At 40.1% G+C, this 24,000-nt stretch overlaps 1 protein-coding gene across 4 annotated transcripts in view; it reads right to left on the bottom strand.

The window, feature by feature from the left end:
* Positions 1-24,000, bottom strand: part of LOC111846867 (ephrin type-A receptor 6-like) — a 153,470-nt gene that overhangs the window by 42,796 nt on the left and 86,674 nt on the right. For all 4 annotated transcript variants that reach the window (XM_072715523.1, XM_072715521.1, XM_072715522.1 and 1 more), the window contains 2 exons: positions 6,124-6,279; positions 3,070-3,405 (listed from right to left, as the gene is read on the bottom strand). In XM_072715523.1, the coding sequence (XP_072571624.1) occupies positions 3,070-3,405; positions 6,124-6,279 (492 nt within the window). The remainder of the gene's footprint in view (positions 1-3,069; positions 3,406-6,123; positions 6,280-24,000) is intronic.

Raw genomic sequence — 24,000 nt, 5'->3', positions numbered from 1 at the left:
GATGTTCCCTGTATCGGTTCTGTTCCCCTGCAGACATGCTAATTACAACACACCAATTATCTGTGTCTGCTGAACAGAGATGGGGTGACCACAAGTCACAGATCAGGCATATGAGTAGAATGAGATTAATCTATTCAGACCAGCATGAGCGCGGGGTTAATTATCAGCCAGAGGGGAGCATTCAGACAGTTAAAAAGCTGGACACTGCATCCAGAAGTTTCCTGTGCCCTAACAATGATCCATTCTGTGTTAAAACCAGGTTTTGTATTTTAGCACCAGAACAGGGCTGTTTACAGTAATGAATGAAACCCCTTTAGTCCCATTGCACCCTAGGCTTCCCCATCATCACCCCCCTGGCTTAATCACTCTAAGTCACCCTCCACCAGGATATATATACACATGCCATTGGTCAGCTTGCTGTTTTTCATCTCCGTTGTTCTTCCTGTACCCTCTGTTGTTGGCTAGACCCATCCACCCTTCACAAAACATAGCCCCATGCCCTACCATGCTATGAATCTTCGTCCAGCCCCTGTAACATGTGTTTACAACCAACTGACCAGTGGAATTATCAAACTGGCACGTCACACAAAGGCATGTATGAGATTGCCATATGCATCCAGGAATAGCAGCAAGGACCGCAAACTACAGATCTGTCTGATTTTCACATTTGTACAGAATTTGTGTATGATTACCCCAGCACATGTGCCAGGCTCTATTTTCTGTGCTGAAATGAGAAGAGTCCTTCACTAGAAACAAGTGTTCTTGGAGGTACAAGTCACACAGCTACAGAGAAAGGACCGTTCATTTCTCGGTTGCTGTAGATGGATCATGCACTCCGCCATTAGTCATTAGGGCTGCCTTCAATCATCCATAGATCGAGTCACTCTTCTTTGTCTCAAAAAATACCATTTTATTATTTTAAGCAGCAAGAAAAGGCTACTGTTCTATTCCTGTGAAACGGTACTGTCATAAATCCAGTTATAATTTCTCACGATGCTTAACTAAGTGATTCTGTGAATCGGATTTACAGCAGGCCAGCGCACCCTGCTGATAATCCCCTGCCATATAAAAGTCTCGCTGGAATGTGTGGACATGCTGAGAAGATGAATGTGCATGTAGTTTATGCCCAAATTACAGCCAGTCCATGAAGATCTCCAGCACTGTGAAGGGTACAGTAAAGAAAGGTCAGATTTGATATACAGTTTTTATGGGATATTTTTTGTGCAGATCAGGAGAACCATGAATATAAAATATCCACCCTGCAATGGAGCAAAGGGTGCCGTGTGTGAGTCACACATGAAAATATAAACAGAAAAAAATCTTAACATACTAATTATTGCAGTGTTGACATAAACATAAAAGAACTGTCAACATCGCGATAGATATATGGCGACAATAAGTGATGTTTACACCCTCACTTCAGAAAATAGCTTGTGGGACAGGAAATCATTTAGTAAGCTGATGCCCTTTCCTCCCATGGGAGAGAAAGCATCAACCTAATTCATCATACTTCCAGGGCACTGGAAGAAGCTGCAGTGCTCGACTCTGAAAGTGAACGAAAACTGCAATGTTTCCAACACTTCCCTTAATGACCTAACAGATTTCACTGAGCACAGGTATCAAAGAAACTGTATTTTGGTCATTATATTTAATTGTTGGTTGATCTTTCACATCTTTCTCTTAAGCAGCAGGTGTTTCAGTCATTCAGAAAGACTTGGGAGGGCAGCATGGTCTGGTTGGAGCACACAGCTACCATTCGTAACCATCTGGATTCGGCACAGAAAGAAGAGCTTGCTTGGACATTCCCGGCACATCGCTGACATTTCAGGCAAGGCTGCGCTGCCTTGTTTGCCTCTCTCCGCTTTGTTGTCCACCTATTTGATACATCTGGCCAGCAGATCAAGCCACTGATCCATCCCCATGCCCTGTTTATACACACAGAGGCTGCTGTCACACTGATAAACTGCCTTTAATTGAGTTCAATCTGATAACGGTAAAGGTGACGGGATAGCAATGAGACGATGTGGGGGGCAGCCAGGTTTGTGTGTGTGTGTGGGGGATCACCCAGAAGACACACACACACACACACACACGTTTGTATTCATATATTTGTGGGGACCATCCTTTCATACCTATGGGAAAAACCATAATCCCAACAATGTCAACCTTAACCCCAACCCAGCCAAAAGCTTTACCCTAAGTAAACAAACAAAATACAAGAAATTTTAAGTTTTTAAAAAAGTGTCCCCACAATATCAAAATAATCGGTTTTGAATTACATTGTGTCTCCACAATATAATATATACATACCCCCCACAACAATACACAATATAATATATACATACCCCCCACAACAATACACAATATAATATATACATACCCCCCACAACAATACACAATATAATATATACATAACACACCCCCCCCCCAAACACACACACACACACACACCCTCAGTCATGCAGAGACATACGTATTTGTCTCCCTTTACACTCATCAGAACATCCCAGTATATTATTAGGGGTTTTGTTGACTTACATACTGACCATGCAGGTTTATATGATAAATGACATGTGGAACAAGGCGCTCCAGGTCATTTTGTGTTTCTTTTTGCTTTTTTTGCCAGCACTTTTTCCCAATAAACAGACCATTAATAAGCGGCCGGACAGCGTGAGGTGACGTCTTGGCATTTCCTCACACTGGCCGGTAATGACTCTGCAAGCAGCCCAGCATATTGGGGGTGGGCAGGTTTATATGGTCTCTGAGCAAACACGGGGACGGTGTGGGGCGGGGGGCGGTAAACATGGCATGCGGCTGTGCCATTATGAAACACGTCCCTGAAGTTGGGGCACCAGGGAAAATGTCAGGGGGTGAGTGCTGAGGCGTGAACGATGTGGCAGCACGTGGAGGAGAAGCGAAAGTCGGCTGATGTCGGAGCTCAGGGGCGGCTGAGACTCGCGAGCCTGGCGTGATGCAGGACTCCCAGGTCTTAATGACCAGCTAGATGTGCCCAGGAAAGCCTTCTAATGCTGACAGATTAACTGGTAAAAAAGCGGCAGGGAGACTTACCGCCCTGGTCGGTGTTGATGGTGACGGCCACAGCAGCCCGGGGGAAGGAGCTCTGGCCGGACACCCCGTTATGGGACTCGATCTCAAAGGTGTAGTTGGTGTGGGTAGAGAAGTCCATCACAGTGACGGAGGCTTCGGTCAGGCTGCGAGACCGTGGCACGAAGCGTAGGTCGGCGCTGCACGGCTGACAGCGCGGGGAGTCCGTGTCACACCTCTTACACGCAACGCTGTAGCTGAGGTCCCGCCGGCCCCCCGTGTCGCTGGGGGGGCTCCACTCTAAGAAGAGTGAGGTCTCGTTAAGGCTGAAGACCACGTTGCGGGGAGGCGATGGGGGCCCTGTGAGAGGGAGTGAAGGCAGAGCATCACGCAGCTGCCAGCAGGGTTATTATCGGCACCGAAAACAAAAAACAAAAGAAAACATATTTGTAAACTCATATAAGATAAAAAAAAAATTATACAAAAACTGCAAAACCAAAACTATAGCCTAAATGTTACCTCAGAAAATAGCTAAAATAAAAAAAAAACATCAAGTACTTCTTATTACTGATTTTTAATGATATTTAGCTAAAGTAATGATTTGTTTATCTTTAATGACTATTAATAATACCTGGAACATGTTTTGCCCATTTTTAGGACATTAGTACATAATGTGCTGTGTATATTCATATAGAATTCTCAAATAAAATAGCTCTACAACTTTCAATCTATGCCTAGAAATAAAATTACAAAAACTTAAACTGAACTATATAAAAACTGAGCAGAAAGATATGTTTGAAATAAAAAATAATAAAGCCTAATAAAACCATACTGAAAACTGACTAAACTGGATTTCAAATAAAATTGGAAATTATTTCAAAAGAACTGGCTGTTGGACAAGGGATCAAAACTGACGGTTCATTAAGAGCGAATCGCCAGGCTTCAGAGGGATGGAACCAGAAATTCACACTCCAGAGCCACAGGAGAGACTATCAGTTGTCGTCTACCTGTAGTGCTGGAAATGAAACACTGATAGCACCACTCAGCCAGGCGATGCACTTTCTTAAAACGCATCATTTATTTTTTGGCAGCATATGTGTATGTGTGGCGCAGATGACCTTCCAGCAGGAACGTGCAACACTCACACCTACCTATCCATGATCAGGCTTTTAACCAGGAACGGTAACGTGGATCAACATAAACGATAAACAAATTGAAAACAAGCCCTTAAGTGTGTCACTATTAGGACTGAGCAGTGTGGTGGCCTATCCTTTGGAAATTCTACCATCACATCACGTTGGATGTGCCGGCTGACTGCTAACGCCGAACACTGGGCCTTTTTCCTTAACCCCAAGACAAATCAAACCAAAAAGCTGATTATCTCCAGCATCTAGGCTGCCTTGAGGGATTTTTCAAGGAGCACAGCAGTGGAGGGTCGATGCCCACCTGAGGCAGGGCTGTTCAGAGGATCTGTGTGGGGACCCGTACGGTGGCACCGGCCGGTGGCCCCAGTGACACGAGCTGGACATGAAGCCTGTAAATAAACCCCACAGACAATAGCTCTTTGTGAGGCGCTCCCCGGACAGGCCAAGGGGACGCCGAGCTGCGCGCACCGCTATCTGCTTCTATTCTTTCCATTGACGGCCTGAGAGCTGCCACGGAATGCCATCCATCAGCTCGGATTTGCCGCTGGGCCGCAGATGCTTATCGGCCAAGCCTTTCACGCGACACGGCTGTTTTCAGCTGCAGGGACACTGATTGCACCGTTTTAAGCCCATTATTAAGGACAGACAAAAGTCAACAGTAAAGCCGCACCCAAAGCATATAAATGAAAATATCTAGAAGCAGAGATGCACATAACTGGTACACAAGTACAAGTACACATTCACCTTTAAAGACAATACATACAGCAATCGATTGGCAAATGTGTATGTGTTTTATGTGCATTTGCACTGCTGTGACAAGAAATTACCATGCATTTTAAATGAAATATGAATTAGCACATAAAGGTATAAATGCACAATAAATATGTTGTCAAATCAACGCAAATGCACATAAAATAAGTACATGTTTGTGCTGTTACAACAATCGATTGCTGCACATATCGGTTTTAATGGTGAATGCGTACTTGCGTACCTGTTATCCTCCCATTACTTTTAGCAATAAACATGGTATTACGCTGACAAACTCTTGATACTGCTACCTGACCACATAAAAAAATCTCCTGCTACATCGTATTCAGGCAGACAAAAAACTTGTGGGAAAAAGCAACAGTAGTCTGTAACATTACACTTTTTGGGGATCAACAATTTTTAAACCATACTTGATGATAGTGTGAAGTCTCATCTCAGCCTGAGAGTAATTATTTTTCTGCTGGTTGCATTTGCTTAGCTAATACAAAAGTACACGTACAACAGAATAAGTTATTACCAAAATGAGATGGATACAGTTTGATGACACTGGTTTTTCCTGAGAAGTTTCATCCAAAAAGCAACAGTTTCAGAACATAAAATCTAAAAGTAAAAGCCTGTGCATTACAACAACAAAAAATAGAATACAGCAAACTGTGTAAATGGCTTTGAATAAAATACCCCTATGACTGTCATCCTGTCCTGAGTGTCCCCTGCTTGGTGATCTGTGATGGACTAGCATCCCATCCAGGGTGTCCCCTGCTTGGTGATCTGTGACGGACTGGCATCCTGTCCAGGATGTCCCTGTTTTGGTTTATCAGACTACGAGAGGCTGTAGGCTAACTGTGGCCATGTCCTGGGTAAGAGGTTGGACAGGTTCAAGAAGGAATGAGTAAGAGTAACTACTCAGATAATAACTACAATAAACTTGGCCTTAAATCCTGCACCCACTGGCCAGGTTGACAGTTTGACTTTGTCCATAGACAGGGAGCATGATATTGTTTTCTGCATTAAAAACTATAAAGCAGTTTAACTGAGCACAATTTACTTTCAATAAATGGTTCTCTCACATCTTTGTACTAAAACCATACATCGTAACTGCTTTATGTGTGTTTATATAAGATATATGTGAAAGAGACATAGGAGGGTGGCCAGCATGAGAACTCACGGGTACACGCCATGGTGAAAGGGTCCTTTTCAGCACGGAAGAAGCCCTTCTCACAGACGCAGAGCATGGCACCCTCGTCAGGGCTGAAGCTGTGCGGGGGGCACTTGGCACACCGGAGGTTCCCCGTGAAGGCTTTGTAGAAACCGGGTCTGCAAGCTGATGGAAGCAGAGACAGATGGACAGACAGACAAGAAAAGAGACACAGAGACAGACATAAACAGACATACAGACAGACAAACAAGGACAGTCAATCAGACAGGTAGAGACACAGACAGAGAGAGAGAGACAGAGAAACACAGACAAACAGGCAGAGAGACAGACAGTTAGATAGGCAGATAGACAGACAGATAGACAGACAGGCAGAGACACAGACAAAGAGACACAGAGACATACAGGGAAAGTGACAGACAAATACAGACAATCAGTCAGACAGGCAGAGTCAGACAAAGAGACAGACAGACAGCAAGACAGACAAAGAGACAGAGACCCAAAGACAGACAGGCAGAATCACAGACAGACAGAAACCGATAGAGACACACAGATAGACAGGAAGACAGAGACAGACAGACAGTCAGTCAGTCAGTCAGACAGTCAGAGACAGAGAGAGAGACAGAGGAAAAACAAAATGTCAGCATGCTGTTTCATTAATGACATATACTCTGGTATTTAATGGAATTCCAGACCAAAGCTCTCCTGCCTGGGGGGCATTTTAACCCTGACCATGGTGCATCACTGTATCAAACATTTTAGATTTGGAAGCATTTTGGATTTCTTATCGTTTAATACTAAGAAAGAAGCCTGTTAATATATAACATGTATACAGCCCTGCTCTATAGCTTTACAAGCTATTTGTAAAACACATGCACCATTTACTTCAGAAGGCAACTGAAATAAATAAATATAATTAAAAAACAACAGAGGCCTGTCACATGGTGCATAAAGCCAGCCAGAGTAACTGCACTGTGCCTCTTTAGAGCTTTTTACATTGTTTCCCTGCCCCCACTTAACATCGGCAAATTAAAATAAATGTTGCAGGATCAGATGCAACCCTCCAGCCTGTGCGGGAAGCAGATGTTTCCTGGAACCAGAGCATTTCGCAGATACCTCCACCTCTCTGGCAGCAAGGGCAAGACAAAGGCTCCTGCCCAGGAGGGCAGAGAGAGGAGTCCAGGCTTCCTGTCGGCTTAACCAGGCGATACACAGCAAGCTGCCACCTCGAAACGGTGCACAGCTCTGTATTTTACATTCTTCCTAAAGATAACCGAATGGGCTCAAGCACAGGTGAGGTGTCCCTGAAATGTGCCTCACCAAACACTGACGACTGGATGAAGTCATCATGAAAACCAGACTATTCATATGGAGAAAGACATCACTTCAGGAGGTGGCTAGATGCCTTTCACCAATAATGCTTTGGTGTCCTTCAGGTCCAAACAGCCACATACTTTGTCCTCCCAGGTTCTATCCTAGAAAGTTACTGAAATGATTATTGAGGCATATTCTTTAGTGAGTGACCTTCAAATAGAAAGTATATTTCAGATTCAGATTCAGCTTCATTGTAATCATGCAGAGTACAAGTACTTTAAAGTATGCTTTAATGCTTAAACAATATTCTTTGAGCAAAAGATGTGTGGTACACGCTAAATGGATCCTGATATACCAGGGTATTGGAGCAAAGTCATTTCATAATGAAAGAATGAGCAGAAACCTGGGAAATAAACATTGAAATTAATTTAGGAACAAAGATGTGAACTCACATCTGACATCCAACACGCCTTCTCACTAAATCACTAAGTCCACAAGTCACCCCAGGTCTCTCCTCTGGCTCCATTTTAGTCCTCTGTGTAAATTTGGGCCAGCTGGGACTCGGCTAGGAGTAAGTTTCATGGGCTCAGGCTCTTAAAATCAGTAACGATCAATAAATCCACCTGGGTAGATAGCATAGGCCAGTAAAAAGCTCAGGAATTATACAGGGAAAAAGTCAGTCAAACTTTCTAAACACTAACTACCTTGTTACAGAACAAAACAAGTAGTCATCACCCATTGATGATTACAAATAACTTTGATATACTACTATAATACATTATCTGCCATACCCACAAACTACCTAGCATATCTGTATCAACACCAGATAAATTTAGCCTGCCTGCCCTGGCATTGCCTATTTTTTAACTAAACAGAGCATATATAAAACATTTTTAGAGCCATTTACAGTGAGAGTATGTTTATCCTAATGTCATATCATTGACCATTGTTGCTTTGCCATACACAGTTTAATGAAAAATACCATTATATTATCACTTCTGGCTTCAAGACAGCACCCACAGCAGCAATGGACCTCTGGCAGTGGAGATCTGGCAGTGAACCAGCTGATGCAACTGGAACATCGACCGCACTCAATAACTGGCGGGGAATCACTACAGAGTCACGGGAGGTAGAGCTCAGACCGGAGGAGGATAATGCGTCAACCTGGAGGGCTCAGCTAATTCCTGTGCGAGCTTCCCAAGGTTAATTAGCTTTGGAAGACACCCAAAACGACAGCCCGGAGATACAGTGTCTCATGCCGGCCTTTCAGAACCTTGGACAGAGTTCGCTGCTGTGCCACAAGCGACCCAACCAGCTGAGCGGGAATTTTACCAGCAGTTTGTCTCCAAACTGTCCTTCTTAGTTCCTGGGTAGACAACTCTGCACAGCGGCACTATAGACCAATGGTTCCCCAGCAGAGATCCCCGAACAGCACCATCAACGACTAACGATTCCTGTGCTGAGATCTAGGGCTGCCACTAATGACTATTTTTCTATAGATTAATCTATCGACAATTTGACCGTTTAAGTTTTTGTTTTGACAACAACAATCAAATTGTATGCCATTGCAGGGCTTTAGACAGAGCAGCAGCTGCAACATCTTTTAAAAGAGGAGATACTGTGGTTAAACAAGGTAAATACCTCAGTTCTCAAACTCATTATAACTCGAATAACCAAATAGTTCGAAAAAAATTATATAACAAATACATTTAAAAAGAAAGTTTTCTTATGAATAATTTTTATATTAATAATAAACCATTAATACATTTAATTATAATAATATTGTTGTGCCCAGTGGGGACGGAATGGAGACAAAGGCGCAGACATCAGGGTATCGGGGAATATGGGGTTTAATTACAGGTGAGGCAGGCAAAACGCAGACGGACAATACAATGACTGGACTGGGGAAACAAACTGAAACGCGGACTAAATACGGAGGACTCATGACAGCAACCAGAAATAGCTGATCACACGGGGATTCCACACGGGGTTAACGAGGGGCCGTGGCACACAGAAGGAGCGGACAATCGGGGCAGGACACATTGTTTGGATACATTCATTTTCTTACTTTAAAAATTACTGTTTTGATAAATGTGCTTAGATGTGTTTAGTACAGTATATGCTCTTCTTGTTTTATCCGGTTTATTTTGTGTTTAAATGCTCAAAAACAAAAAACATATTTAGGTGTGATTTTTTGGGGCCTGGAACCAATTAATTGGTTTTCCAATATTTCTTATGGGGAAAATTCTATCAGAACTCGAACTTTTTAGGATTCGATCCAGAGTTCTGAAAGGATTAAGTTTGAGTTCTGAGGTACCACGACCCAGTTGAACAGCACAAGTAGGCCATGTCGCATAAATGGCAGATGGTCGCAATTAGATTGCGTTCCATTACGAAGCATCGCGTTTTATGCGCGAAAACGTCAGACCGTCACGGTGTTGAAAAGCGTTGCTCGTCGAAACATCGGATCGTCGCGTTTAGGTCGAAGGTCGCTTTTTGGTAGGGAAAACTACGCATCACGTCGGATCTTGTTTAGAAAAGGGTTTGTTTGCCTCTGGAAGTAGTAATATTACTATAATAATATTATAGGGTATGGTATGATTTACATAGCTATTTTATATACTGGACATTGTTAAAAGTTTCTTGTTATTACCGATAATGTTTATTTGATATCCTGTTTATATGACAGTATTTTAAATAAGAGTGCGCACTTATGTGGGGATCTATTGAGAGATGTCCCATTGTGGGTGAAGCCTTGGCAATGTCAGATGGCTATACATGCAACTGTTGTTAAATAAGTGTGTGTTGTTAGGGAGACAATGGTCTGCTTCTGCAGTTGTAGTCCATCATGTTTTCGCTGAAAGTACTCCAGTGGTTTTCCAATAAGTTTTGGGTGCTTTGTTTCGATATGCCACTTGAGTTTTGATGGTTTTAGAGCCTCGTTTGAAAGTGTTAATCCACAATACACACACTGTGCCTTGGGTTTACAGGACTGATTTAAAGCAATGCATTCTGGTCCTGATGCAATGCATCATGGTTAGACTTAAACGTGGTGCTGGCGGCCCTATACGGTCTTATAGCCAGTCTCGATTTTAAATTTGCGGCCCAATCTGTAGCCTTCATGGCTCATCAGTGGTTGAGAAACGTGGTTTTAAAAGATATTTTGTTCCCTGTTAAATCAGCTTTGAAAGACAACTTTTTATCGCACTTCAGCCATTTTAACATCTATGGCTATGCTAACATTACCATGCTCGACCTTTTGTGTGATGTGTTTGTATGTTACTATTAATTTGAGTTGTATTACGCTGGCGTAAGTTCACTCTCAAAATACATGTGCATACTGAAAATTATCACAATTGTGCTTTTCAGTTTTCAATATAATACAAGATAGTAATTGTGATCACTTAGGGTTTTAGAGTAATTTTTTACTGTCTTGTTCTTACAGATGTTCCTTCGAGAACTTCGTTATCCACAGGGCAACTTATACCAAGTCAATGCACACGTAAGTTGAAAACAAATCTATATCTACATCTGTCTTGATGTATGTCTAAGTATTTAATGCTATATTCTCTATTTTTGACCTTACAGCAACAGAGAGGATCCTTCTGCAAATATTGGGGGAGTTGCAGAGCCAGGTCCAACACCTGACAGAGATTGTTACCCAAAGACCTCTCTTTTTGGGTAACAGTCCTGCAGACACACTATTAACAATGGCAAGTGCACTGTACAAAATTGCTTTGTGATCTATTTTAATAAAATTATTTTAGATTGATTTTGGAAAAGTTTATTTTTTTTCCTAGTCTTAATAATAAAGTTGCCAAGGTGTATTTAAGTTTATATTTCATACCAATTATATTTCTAAGTGAATTACTATTAATTCAACTACAGAGATTTTTAAAATACTTTTTACAGATCTTTCTATAAGAATCTATTATTTTTTCAGTGTGCAGAGGATGGTGGACTTCCACTGCAAGACATTGAGGAGCTGAAGAACATCAAAGGACATCGAAATGCAGTTGCGAAATGTTGACTTCATGAACAAACTGGTATGATTATGGTTTTAGAAAACTACGTTATACATAGCTAATACATGGATACTAAGAAATATAATATATACTTATATATACTTATATCATATTAAATATATATACATACATACACACACTACCCAAAAGTATGTAATAAATTTTGTATGATCAAACATCTGTTGTCACCTCTAGGTTTCCAAACTGTCACTGGCTGGGGTCAAACATTAAAGAAAACAGTCTGGAGGATCTGTGGAAAGGTGTTTGCTCCCCAGTTGACAGTTCATTTAAACTGGTGTGGCAGAGGGGGACAAAACACCGATGAGGAATACAAACATTATAGATGTGATTATCCGTAAGTAAAACCAATGTTTAAGCAAAAGTAAAATTTTACCTTTCAGGATAAAGTTTTTATCCTAAAGGTTTAAACACAATATGGATTTAACCTCCCCATGCACATTACATAATTCTTTCCTATAGATTTTATTGGTTTTAATGCCCAAAGTTGCTTTTTTTTCAGACTGCAGATAAAAAGTGAACAATCACAACGTAAAGGAATAACAATAAGTTCACTAGTCCATGATTGACATTTACCATTTAATAAGGTCTAATGTAAGTGAATTGTGTCTGTTCTGTTTTTTAGAGTCTGCATTCCGAAACCCACTGGTGTCTAGTCCAAATGAGGCTGAAGCTGAAACAACCATCAAAGAGTGGCTCGTGACAGGCTGACCAGGCGTGTCCGATAGTCCTTTTCTTTCAGTATTTTTATTTTTGTAACGTGTGCATTTTATATTTTGTGCGTGCATTTCATGTTTTTTTTTTTTTTTTAATAAAAACTCTTAACGAACACCTTTGTATTTCTTATATATATTATAAATAAAATATATTAGTATCGATACGTGTTCAACACTAAAGCAAACGTTGAAATAATTATTGGCAATCGTAGGATAATAAGAGGGTTAGGGAATCATGGCGGAGTTTCGCTTAGACGTAGCGTTTTCATCGCTGTTGAGACGGAAAACGTCGCGATTACATCGCCTGGACGGAGCTGTTACGGAGGCACTACGTAGTGCCAAAATGTGCAAACGACTGAAATGCTACTAATTACCGACCTTCAAAAAACGTATCAGCAATGTAGCGCCGACGTACTTGTGCAGTGCTGTATATGTTTTAAAAGATGTTGGTGGTGTGGCGGTACTTTTTACAGATTTAAGTCCAATGCGTCTTTTTTTCTTGTAAATATGGTTTCATTTTTATCTCAGTTCACGAATTATTTTCTTTTTAGTGTCCATTTTCGTTTCAGTTTTAGTTTACGATAACGACACTGTTCCCAACAAGCACAATGCACACGAACGCACACACTGGCACCGTCAATCAACGTAGAATAAGACCAGATGTTAGCCTAAACATTTGTGCAAACACTTATTCAATGGAGATTCGTATCAGACAGACAACTTTATGCCTTCATTAAAGAGTGTATTTAGCAGCTACAAGGACAGAAAACATTAAAAAGCTCTCCGTACTAATGGTAATTTAGCAAACATGAATAGACAACATAGTGGTTTTGCCTATTCTGGCGGTCTAGAATAGCGCCTGAATGTTTACTCTTCTGGTGCTCATGTATAGCGCTATAGTACTGATATCGCACTTTTGCACGTTGTAAAATCACCTTTTTGTTTTGTGATAACTTTAACTACTCCCATATCACGTAGTGATATTAAAGGAAAACATTTATTATAATGAACTGAAGCGTTTTAGGAATCAGAGAGATAATTTTTCTGAAATAATAAAAAGATGATGCGTCGATTTAAAATATTGATGTCGACGACGTCATGGACTACGTCGACTAATCGCAGCAGGCCTACTGAGATCTCTGCACAGTGCCATCCAAAAACAAAGGTTTTAAGAAGAGTAATGTTTTTCATCCTTTTCTACATGGTCACACGGACAAATGTTGCAGAGCAGTTTGAAAACAATAAAGGATCCGGGACAGGATGTAAGCATGCAATATGTCAAAAGGATTTAACTCACAAACACAACATAGTTAAATTACCCCCGTTTCTATTTCATTCCATACAAATAGGTTATCTTGCTTACTGGATGAAAACATTGCACACAATATTGTGTTTTTCATTAGAGCCAGAGGCAACAATGGTGACTTACTGTCAGTGATTATATGTGCCGTTCAAAACAAGAGATAATCCTTCCACAAATATAGTACTTGGCATTCAGCAGTTCTCAATATTAGACTTGATAATCTTATCTGTCTTGTAGTTCAGCAATTCTGTTGCTGAGGGCAGTGTGTGGCTCACTAGGTTAGGCTACTTTGTCTGTGATCGGAAGGTTACTATGATTTTGCTGCTAGACCTCCGAGCAAGGCCTCAAGGATTGACTGACCTGGGTTTCTCTCAAAAATCACACTAGGTAACAGTGTCTGCTAAAAAAATTAAAAAGGTAAATGATTATCGTTAGTGCTGGGCGGTATGACCAAAAAATTTTCAAAGTTCTATCGGTTTTACGGTATACGACAGTATTTTTTTTTTAAATATGACTGGGTGTTTACCACATATTACAGGATTTTACAGGACACATTTTTGTTTTACGTTTTTGCATTGTTCCCACATTAACTATATTACTTTATTATTAGACATTGCGCCTATCCGCTACCTTAATGATAACATATGGCTAACGTGTTTGTTGGCTAACTGCTTATAGATAAACAGCTAATGTTAAGGTGTGCGCCAGCCAAGTTAACGTTTTTGATAAGTATTTAATAGTTCAGTGTTGCTGGAACGCAATTAGCTTTACTGACCTCACGAAATTTCTCGTGAAGACCGGGATGTTGGTCTTTAAGATGCTTTGCCAAGTTTGACATGCTACTTGACTTTGTCGGCACAACTTTGTAGCACTGTTTGCATAGAGGTTTAGAATTAGAATTTAGTGATCAGTGTTAACACACCACAGCACACAGTGGGCAACAATGAAATGTTGTGTTTTGCATTTAACCCATACGTGACTTTCGTGACATAGCAGGGGGCAGCTAATTCAGCACCCGGGGAGCAGTACCATGCTCAGGGTACCTCAGCGGTGCCTTGTTGGTAGGGGATTTGAACCAGCAATCTTTCAATTACAAGTGCGCTTCCCTAACCATCAAGCCACCACTGTCCACAAAAAATTGTGATAACACGAATCGATATCCTTAGCCTTTCCATGCTTGTCTGCAAAATACTTCCAAATAGCACTTTTGCATTTTTCTTTTACTAAAGCAGCTTGTGAAGTGCCTTCAACTGCAGCATGCGCCATGTTTGACCAACTTGGTATGTGTGTGTTAACCAGTGCGAATGCGTTCAGTGGCTATTGAGAGGAGGGGAGGGGCTGTGCGAGTGTGTGCGTGTGCGTGCACGCGCGCCTGCGCTGTAGTGGTGCTGTGTGAAGTGTTGCGAATGAGGCGAAAACCGCACTGTTGGTATCAATAATGGTGAAAATGAGTTAGTAATCAGATAGTGTTTTTCTAATATCGATTAGTATCAGAGAATCGATATTTTTGACAACCACAGTGTCTCATTATTTTCAACTCCAGCTTCAGCTATATCTTCCGTTTCTGATCTTTGGCGGTACATTTTTAGCGGTGCAGCAGTGAAAACGGTCCCCCCTTAAACAGATTCCAGCTGCACCACTTTCTAAACGTCGTATAGGCTATTTAAACCGGTATTACAGTATAAGAAAAATTCATATCATAACAATAATAAAAAACGGTTTTCGGTATGAAATTGTCTTGGGACATCTATGTACCTGAATGAACGCAAGCATAAACTGTCATGTTTGTCTTAAAATGGATGGAAAAGCCGACTGTGACTGTTATTTTAGCAGGTTAATTAATCTATATAAGATATTTTGCATATCTAAAAAGGTTAATTATTCAATAGAAAGTAAAAGCTGGTTGGAAAAAATAGAAAGGATTTAAATTATATACTCATGTAGGTATCACGTCTTTTCTAGGTTTTAATTAGTGTTTTTGATTATATTATGTGTATGAATACTAAATGGAACATTTATTGGCAAGTTAGTCAGGGTCATTTGGAAAATATGTGGAAAAATATAGAATTCAGGAGTACTTCCTACAGAGAAAGTACTTATCCTGCTTGTTCAGCGTTCCTATTAGTAGGATGTATCTACGACACAGATTCATGTTGATGAACTTTCCAGAAGGAAAAGAGATGACATTTAAAAAACAAGTAACACTCATTTATGCAATGTGCACATTTGCATTAAAAATGTGTCAGCTTCCTTATGATGATCCTATTTATTTATTTTAATATAATGAATGAAAAAGTGATGTGATTTAGGCGTTTCAATGAGATTTTCTCGAGGTGTCAGGTGTGGGTGAAACCAAGGCGCTCGGGAGTTTCTATTCTACTGTGACGAATTAGATAAAACTCATAAAGCCTTGTTTACACAAGCCACGGATGGGTCTTTTCGTGCAAATGAGGGCACGCTAAAGCAGGGGCTTACTGAGCTTTAGCGTATGGATTAGAGATGGGGGACTCACAGGCCCCTGTCAGCAGATTAGCCTCCGAGGGCTGCCAGTGACCTGACTGTCAAACTTCTACAAATCCAGTGTGCGTATCAGGCATGATCGGTAGAACGCCACTCAACTGCTCAGGCCTGGAACCTGTGTGGAATACTGAGCCCTCATTAGTGCTGAGCAGAGTGGCACACAGACACAATTCGCAGAAGTCACACACAGACATAAAATTAAATGACCAGTGACGATACCAACCAAGATGCTAATTAAGATAATTAACGAGCACTATGTTGCATTCAAATGACTATTCACAAACAACAAAGCACATGCGTATTAAAGATTTTTATATGATTACTAAAATCGAGCCCAATTTCAACGTACACAGACGTACTTAGAAGGGTGTTTAAAACAATGTGGCCTGAAAGTAAATACAGTGGTACCTTGGTTCTCGAACTTAATCCGTTCCGGACTCCGGATCAAATCGTAAAAAGTTCGAGTTCTGATCAAATTTTTCCCATAAGAAATAATGGAAAACCAATTAATTGGTTCCCGGCCCCCCAAAATTACACCTAAATACGTTTTTTTTTTTTTGTTTGTTTTTTAAACACAAAATGAACAGGATAAAACAAGAAGAGCATTTTTTTCTTAATGGCTTCCAAAACGATAAAGATCTTATCCCAACATTACCCCTGTCCTGCCCCGATCGTCCGCTCCTTCCGTGTGCCACGCCCCCTCGTTAACCTTGTGTGGGATCCCCATGTGATCAGCTGTTTCTGGTTGGTGTCATTAGTCCTCTGTATTAAGTCCGCGTTTCAGTTTGTTTCCCCAGTCCGGTCATTGGGTGCGTTCCACTTGCTTACAGCACTGGCTTAAAGCAACGCATTCTGATCCTGATGCAATGCATTACGGTTAGATGCATTGCGACCTCTCACCCGGCTGCATAAACTGGAACCGCCTCCGTGACGACACACCTTTGCCCTTATTGGCTGAAGAGTTTAGTTACACGCATGACGTTTGTATCCCAGGCAGTTCCGATGCGTAATCTGCTATTTCTCCCGAATATCACGTAAAGCAGTGAGAACTGGTTTTCAGTTAATTTACCTGGTAAAATAAAGTTTAAATAAATGACATAAATGCTCTAACAGTACACGTAAGTTAGTGGTTTATTTATTGTTAGTTACTGTAATGTTGCGCTGCTTTATTTGGTTAATCGTCCAGTCTGTGAAGAAGACATTCAAGTAAGAATTGCATTGTAGTATGACTCATTTCCTGGCGCGTACAATTTATATTAGGTCGGCGTTCACGGTTCGACTTCTGATATTCAGATCGAGTTCTAGGTCAAACTGGTTTGTTCGACTTTCAAGAAATTCGAGTTCTAGTGAGTTCGAGAACCGAGGTACCACTGTATTTTAAAATTGCGGAACTAAAGAATATAAATTCAAAGAAACCAAAGTGATGAAAGAAACACACTGGTACTTATTAAATGTGCAAACATACGACAAAGCAATGAGGGAAATGCCTGCATTTTCTGTATATTATGCATGGTGATCATGTATGAACAGTAAAACTGTATTTCTCATCACCACATAATAATGACTTCAGTCAGATGGGAATCAACTGCACAACTTGCAGTCTTGCCGCCATAAAGTGCTTAGTTATCAGAATTCCCTAAAACTGGCACCTCTAAATTTACCCTTAGAAAAAATCCTGAAAAAAGTGCTTTTTAATTTCCCTCACATAAATCAAGTGTTTTTATTTAGAAAATGGTGAATCTTCATCAGTCTTGGTTAGAAAAAAATATTCACAGCGACTACCTTACAAATAAATACAAACAGATAATTCTGACTATTCTACATCTTTGTAGAAATGGAGATGTAAATAGCCATAAACAGACCTAAATAGCCTTAAATAAATGCAAATAGACAAACAGATATAAATAGATGTAGACAGATGCAAATAAACATTAATAGCTGTATTTTTAAAACAAATGCATGTTTTCGTCCAAGCCCAATGAAAATATAAACTTCCATAAAAATGGGGCCACACCCTATGAGAGGTCAGATTTTGCAGAGCCTGTCCACACACAGAGCCTGTACACAATGCATATTGCATCATAATACTGAAGATCAATAAATGATAACACCGTTTATATGAAAAGCAGGACATTAATTTTAGAAGTCAGCATGTCCTTGTAGGACTATATTGAGCTACAGTACTGAACCAAATTCTCTTCAACATCCTTTTCTGTGCTGGTCAACAGGTCCTGATTCAATTAGGCTTTTGTTATCTGGTGTTCTATTGCTGGGGGACTTATTCCACACACAAAATACCAAAAATTAAAATTTGAAATGTCCACACTTGCCGTTAGGCATTTATAGACTGAGAATGATTATTTAATCCTCTATTTCTGAGAAAAAATAACACCAGTTTCAGTAACATGCACAGGGTTTTATTACATGGTGTAAATTAAAAACCAGTCAATTAAAAACAAGCACAAAGACAGCTGACAGTTACAGACAGCCTGAAATAGCTCAGTGTTCACCACTTCTTCTGTCAGGTTTCAACACAGAAGTGTTGATATCAGCTCATTGTAAAACCAGATATTCTAACATGCAAATGAAACAGACATGCAGTCATTTACTGAAGCGTTTTATACATAGTTTCTGTGCTTGGGATTCACCAGAGGCCTGTTCTATGATTTATGATATATGGTTTATTAGAGAAGAAAAATCAGTATTTCTTGAAGTAGGATAGCATGATGGCCAGATGTCTGAAATCAGGGGCTACAAATGGATATGTATTTACTATGGGCCTGGATTTGCACTAATCATTAGGATACAAAGTATACCAGCCAGTAGTAGTCTTTACTACCACACAACTCATGGCTCTACAACTCACTGATGTGATTCATGTCAAGAAGGACATCTTTTCTTAAAGGAACTCAACACACTTCACTACAGAAGCTCATCCATCCATCACGTAACCACTTAATCCCAACTGGGGTCAGCAGAGCCTATCCCGGGCACAAGGGGAGCAGGCAGGAACCAACCCTGGGCAAGTCGCCAACATACTGCAGGGTGCATACACTCACACAACTACAGGGCCAATTTATACTCGCCAATCAACCTGCCCTGCACGCTTTTGGACCGTGGGAGGAAACCAGAGCCCCTGGCTCCTTTCCACCCAAATATGGAGAGAGCGTGCAAACTCCACAAAGAAAGGACCCGGGACAGAACCCACAACCTTCTTACATGCCGCTGGTGAAGATCAAGAGAACCAAAAATGTTAACAACTGATGTAGTTAACTGTAGATGACATTAAAAACAAAAAAGTCTGTTTTGGCTCAACAGTTAAAGAAACTTGAGTAACTCCAGCAGCTCCTTGTCAGGACACCGTCCCCCCCTCCTTGCTTACACCCCTGATCGGTCAGATAAGCATTGCTTCAATCTCAACTCAATCTCTTTGCAGCCCCTCTGCAATATACCTGCTTTGTAGTCATACGGTACATCGCTTAAAAACAGGGATACGTTCAGAGAAATGCATCATTAGGCAATTTCATTATTGTGTGAACATCATAGCATTTACTTACACAAATCTAGATGGTACCACCTACTACACACCTAGGCTATGTATAACAATAAAAATACAGTATATTATATACTAAATCCATAAACCAGTAACATAGTTGTCTATTATCAATACCAAGTATTATGTACTGTACAGAATGTGCAGTTCTATATGACTAGCAGTGCAGTAGGTTTGCTAACACCAGCATCACTTCAGACATATGAGTAATGCATTGTGCTATGATGTTACAATGGCTACAATGTCACTAATTTCATTATAATCTTATGGGACCACAGTCTATACAGCAACCACAAAAAGTCTTGGGACATTTGCTTAATTCTGTAAAAATGTTGCAAAATTATTGGTTGCATAGCATAAGTCAGTTGACAAGCAATGTTTAAAATTTCTGCACATATCTTCCACATGGAAATTTTCTTTTTATTAAGTGTCATTTTTTTACTCATTCAGTGCTGCTATTAATCACAATTGTATCCAATGATTCCCAAAGGGATACTAAACACAATTTTTGTTTTATGTTAAATTAAATTTAAAAGCACCCAATGAGACTGATTGTCAATGAACATTTTAACTCAGAACAGCTCTTTTAGAACGAAGGTTTTGGTTTCAATTTATTACTTTGTCAATGTTTTACTTAAAACTACTGGTTGTTTCTAATATGGTATATATATGAATATGAATAAAGTGATGAATTTTGTTATAAAAACAATAAATGTGCAGTATTTTTACTGAATTAAGCAAGCGTCCCATGACTTTCTGTGAGCACTGTATGTGTTCCGACATTGACAGAAACGTCGCTATGTGGTGCATTGAGTTTTCTTGAGATTCTCATTATGTCAAATCTCACTACCATTTGCAAGCTGATATTCTGACATTATCAATAATAACATTCTTAAATGCTACACTTAACTATCTAGCCCTTTCCCTGACTTGACATTTCAGAAATGATACTATACTGTAAGTTCTTTCTCAGATACTCTAAATCTTTATGGTGTAATACAGTCAATTACAACCATTTTATTGGAGAATGGAGGATAAAAAGGCCCTGAATAACGAATAGAAAAGGAACCTGGAGAATTACAGTGCAGAGTTAATGGCCAGGATGTATAAAATAACTAGTCAGTTTTATAACTGGAAGGAAATCCACTCAGACTTACAATGGTGCAGTGTCATCCATCACTAAGAAATGAAAGGTAATTGAAATTCACTGTGTGTTCGCATGGCTACTTTGATGGATATCATTCAGGGACTCCTATTTCCGCTCGGTTTAGACTCTTTCTTTAAACAATTATCCCATTTGGTTTCTATTTAGTGAGCCATGGGGCAATAGAAAGAAAGCACAGAACTGGTGACAGAACAATAAGCTGCGGTTTATGCTTTGACGTAAACCTTTCATCATCGGTACAGAGATGGCAATAGAAAACAGTGTTACAGGTGGTTATTCCTCTATTTGTTATAATGTAACCCTGACCGTCAATCACAAGATGTGATTACATAAAGGTAGCTTGACATATGGCTCTTGAGATTCAAATTATCAATGCAAATTGCTGTATTTTCCAGATAAGGAATACATACCAGATAAGGAATAAACCACCTTCACAGCCACTTATTTGGTTAACATCATAACTCAAAACGTATTTCACTGATCTTTTGGAGCTAATTAAATTTTGCAATATATCATACCAATATTGACCGCTTAGTGGCAGCAATGGGAATGGTAACCATAGAAAATACTTGATCTTTATGAAAGTAGCTGAAGAAGTATTTAATAGATCTTATTACTACTTCACAAAACATTACATGAATGAAGATCTACACTTGATTACATTCTGAGACAAATCACACTAAAACTGAAGCAGCAGTGATGTGTGGCAGCAAAGGAAAGAATGGGTGGCTCCAGAAGACACTTGATCTTGAGAACACAGTAACTCTAAAAGTATTTGATGGATCTTTTTCAAATTTGAAAAGTTCGCAAATTACAGTAGACTGGTCCATATCAGATTTTGCAAATGCAAACCATTTCCACAGAAATGAAGTAGAAATAAATTTTTGGAACCCAGTTCTTCCTCATGAGCCTTGTTGCAGATTCTGTTTATCCAACAGTGTAGCTGACCCACAAATAGGCCGTGTGGTGTTTATCGCACGACACAAGTACAATATCTTTAGCAGTCCATTGGTATATACTTTTTTCTCCCAATTGAAGTAACTGGTTAGAAATGATTGATACAATTTAAATTTAAGATCTAATAACCAGGGGTGTTGTTAGGGCTATTTTGGGAGGGGGGGAGGGCGCTAGTAAAGACTCAGCTCCCCTATCCATTAATCTCCAACTGCTCCCTGGCTAATCACCAAGTTGAGATCGACTGAGACAGATAGTTGACAAAGAAGTGAGATATAAACAGCGCTGAGATGTTATGGAGGCTGAAACTGCTTTGTTTCACATCAGTCTGTTTTTGTTGTAATGCATTTGCAGCCTCCAAACACATAGGTATCACATGATAGCCGTAGCGCCCACCACTATTTCCCAGGAACATTGTATGGGTGATGACTGGGGATCTATTTCATTTTGAAACAAATCATAGCAAGATTCAAGCAGTGTCACTTAGTGGTGGCACATGAAAGGACAGCCACAGACAGAGGTCTGGGGAACCTGATTACATTGAGACATCACACAAAGTTGGGCTTTTAATAAGGAATTTTTTGGAGAGGTGGGGAAAGTGTGTAGGGAGGCTAGAGGTTGGGGAGTGTGGGAGGAGTAGGGATTAGATGGGAGAAGGTGGTAACAGGGCCGTCTGAGAAATACACTGTTGTTGTCATCTAGGCCATATAAGAACATGCATGTCTTCCAACCATATAGCTGTTTTCTTTTCAATTCTATGTGATTTGTGAGTCGCAATACTTTTAGCTAGAAATACCCATCCATCTTGCTTAACCACGTACTCAAGGTTGCAGCAAGTCTAGAGCCTATCACAGGCATCAGGGGACACCCAAGATAAGATGGATAAAATAGATCTTTAATATAAAATAGGTTTCAACACAATTATCCCATGTCCATTTTGAGTTTCATCCATATTAATTTCAGTTAAAATGACCAACAATACCCCGTGACACAGAGACATGTTCATGCCATTGTGGCATTTCTCACTAAGTTCAAGGAAATCTTGGCACAAAAATTCTACAAAAAAATCACTGTGACAATGTCCTTAAGGATGATAGTCGCTGATAAATGATTTGTCTTATAAGCACAGATAATGATCATCTCCAAGAATGGTGATAGCTATCAGGAATTGGCTGTAATGCAAAAATAATTATTAAAAGGGTAATTTTTGTTTTTACTTTTATATTGCATGTTATTCTCTCAACTTTAAATAATTGAAAATTTCATAGGATGATTCCTGAGTGACCTGCCCTTGCTGTCGAGGTGAGCATTTTTCAGTGGAAGCTTCCAAGACCATCAAGATGACCATGAAATACACCATTAAATACCCCACATAATAAATTATATCTGTGCCTTTAGTTGCCCATTTTGTTTATACTGAAATACTTTCATGTGTAAATAATAGAATAGAGCTCACTATTTTATAAAGCAGTTTCCCTGCACATCTGGCAGCAGTACATTTGGCAGTAATGACAATGACAGCCAGGTGCTGTCATATCAAAATGTACTTCTGCCTGCCAATGCAAAACAAAGCACTTTTAAGATAATCACAGCATGTTTGTAAAACAACTCAAAATAGCTGAGACTTTTGAACACAAGATTGACCTATTCTCTCTAATTATTCCTCTGATAATATGTATCACTGTGAATACTACAGCTTCAATGTTGGCTTACAGTGCCTTGGCAGAGGTGATCAATGCCATTTGTGTAGACATTAACCCACCAGCACATCTGAAATCAGACAAATTCCCATTAAGATGCTACAGGAGAGCAGTTAACGTGCACTGAGATGGACCTGTGAGAGGTCAGGGATTACCAGAGAGAAGCATTTCTTCCAACAGCTGAGCTCACAGAATCTATAAAACTCCCAGCTGAGGCACCAATGAAAAGACAGAAATTTCCAAATAAAGCATCTCGAGATCCCTCAGAAATAACCTGGCAGTAAAGAAAACATGGTGCTCACATGTTATCTGAGACCACAATGCCAGGGAGGATCATGGGTAATGGGGTGGAGGGGGGCACCCCTCAAAAGATGCTACCCATATCCTGCCCTTGCCAGGATCCGCCTCTGGGCGATGTAGTGAAGCTATTTTTGAAGCTGAGTAATTCGCTGCTAACTGGGAGTACTGATAAATTTTACTTCTGACCACTTTGTTCAGCCCTACAAAATATTTACCGTAAAGCCTGTGTATTGTAACTTCTCATATGTCTCTGCATTTTGTATGGAAAAGCAGAATTAATTAATAGTTACAAATGCTCATCACAGTCTCCTTCCTCATGAC

The sequence above is a fragment of the Paramormyrops kingsleyae genome, chromosome 1, assembly GCF_048594095.1.
Source record: "Paramormyrops kingsleyae isolate MSU_618 chromosome 1, PKINGS_0.4, whole genome shotgun sequence".
NCBI lineage: Eukaryota > Metazoa > Chordata > Actinopteri > Osteoglossiformes > Mormyridae > Paramormyrops > Paramormyrops kingsleyae.
Note: the sequence above shows the minus strand (reverse complement) of the source record. Positions and strands in the feature narration are given on the sequence as shown.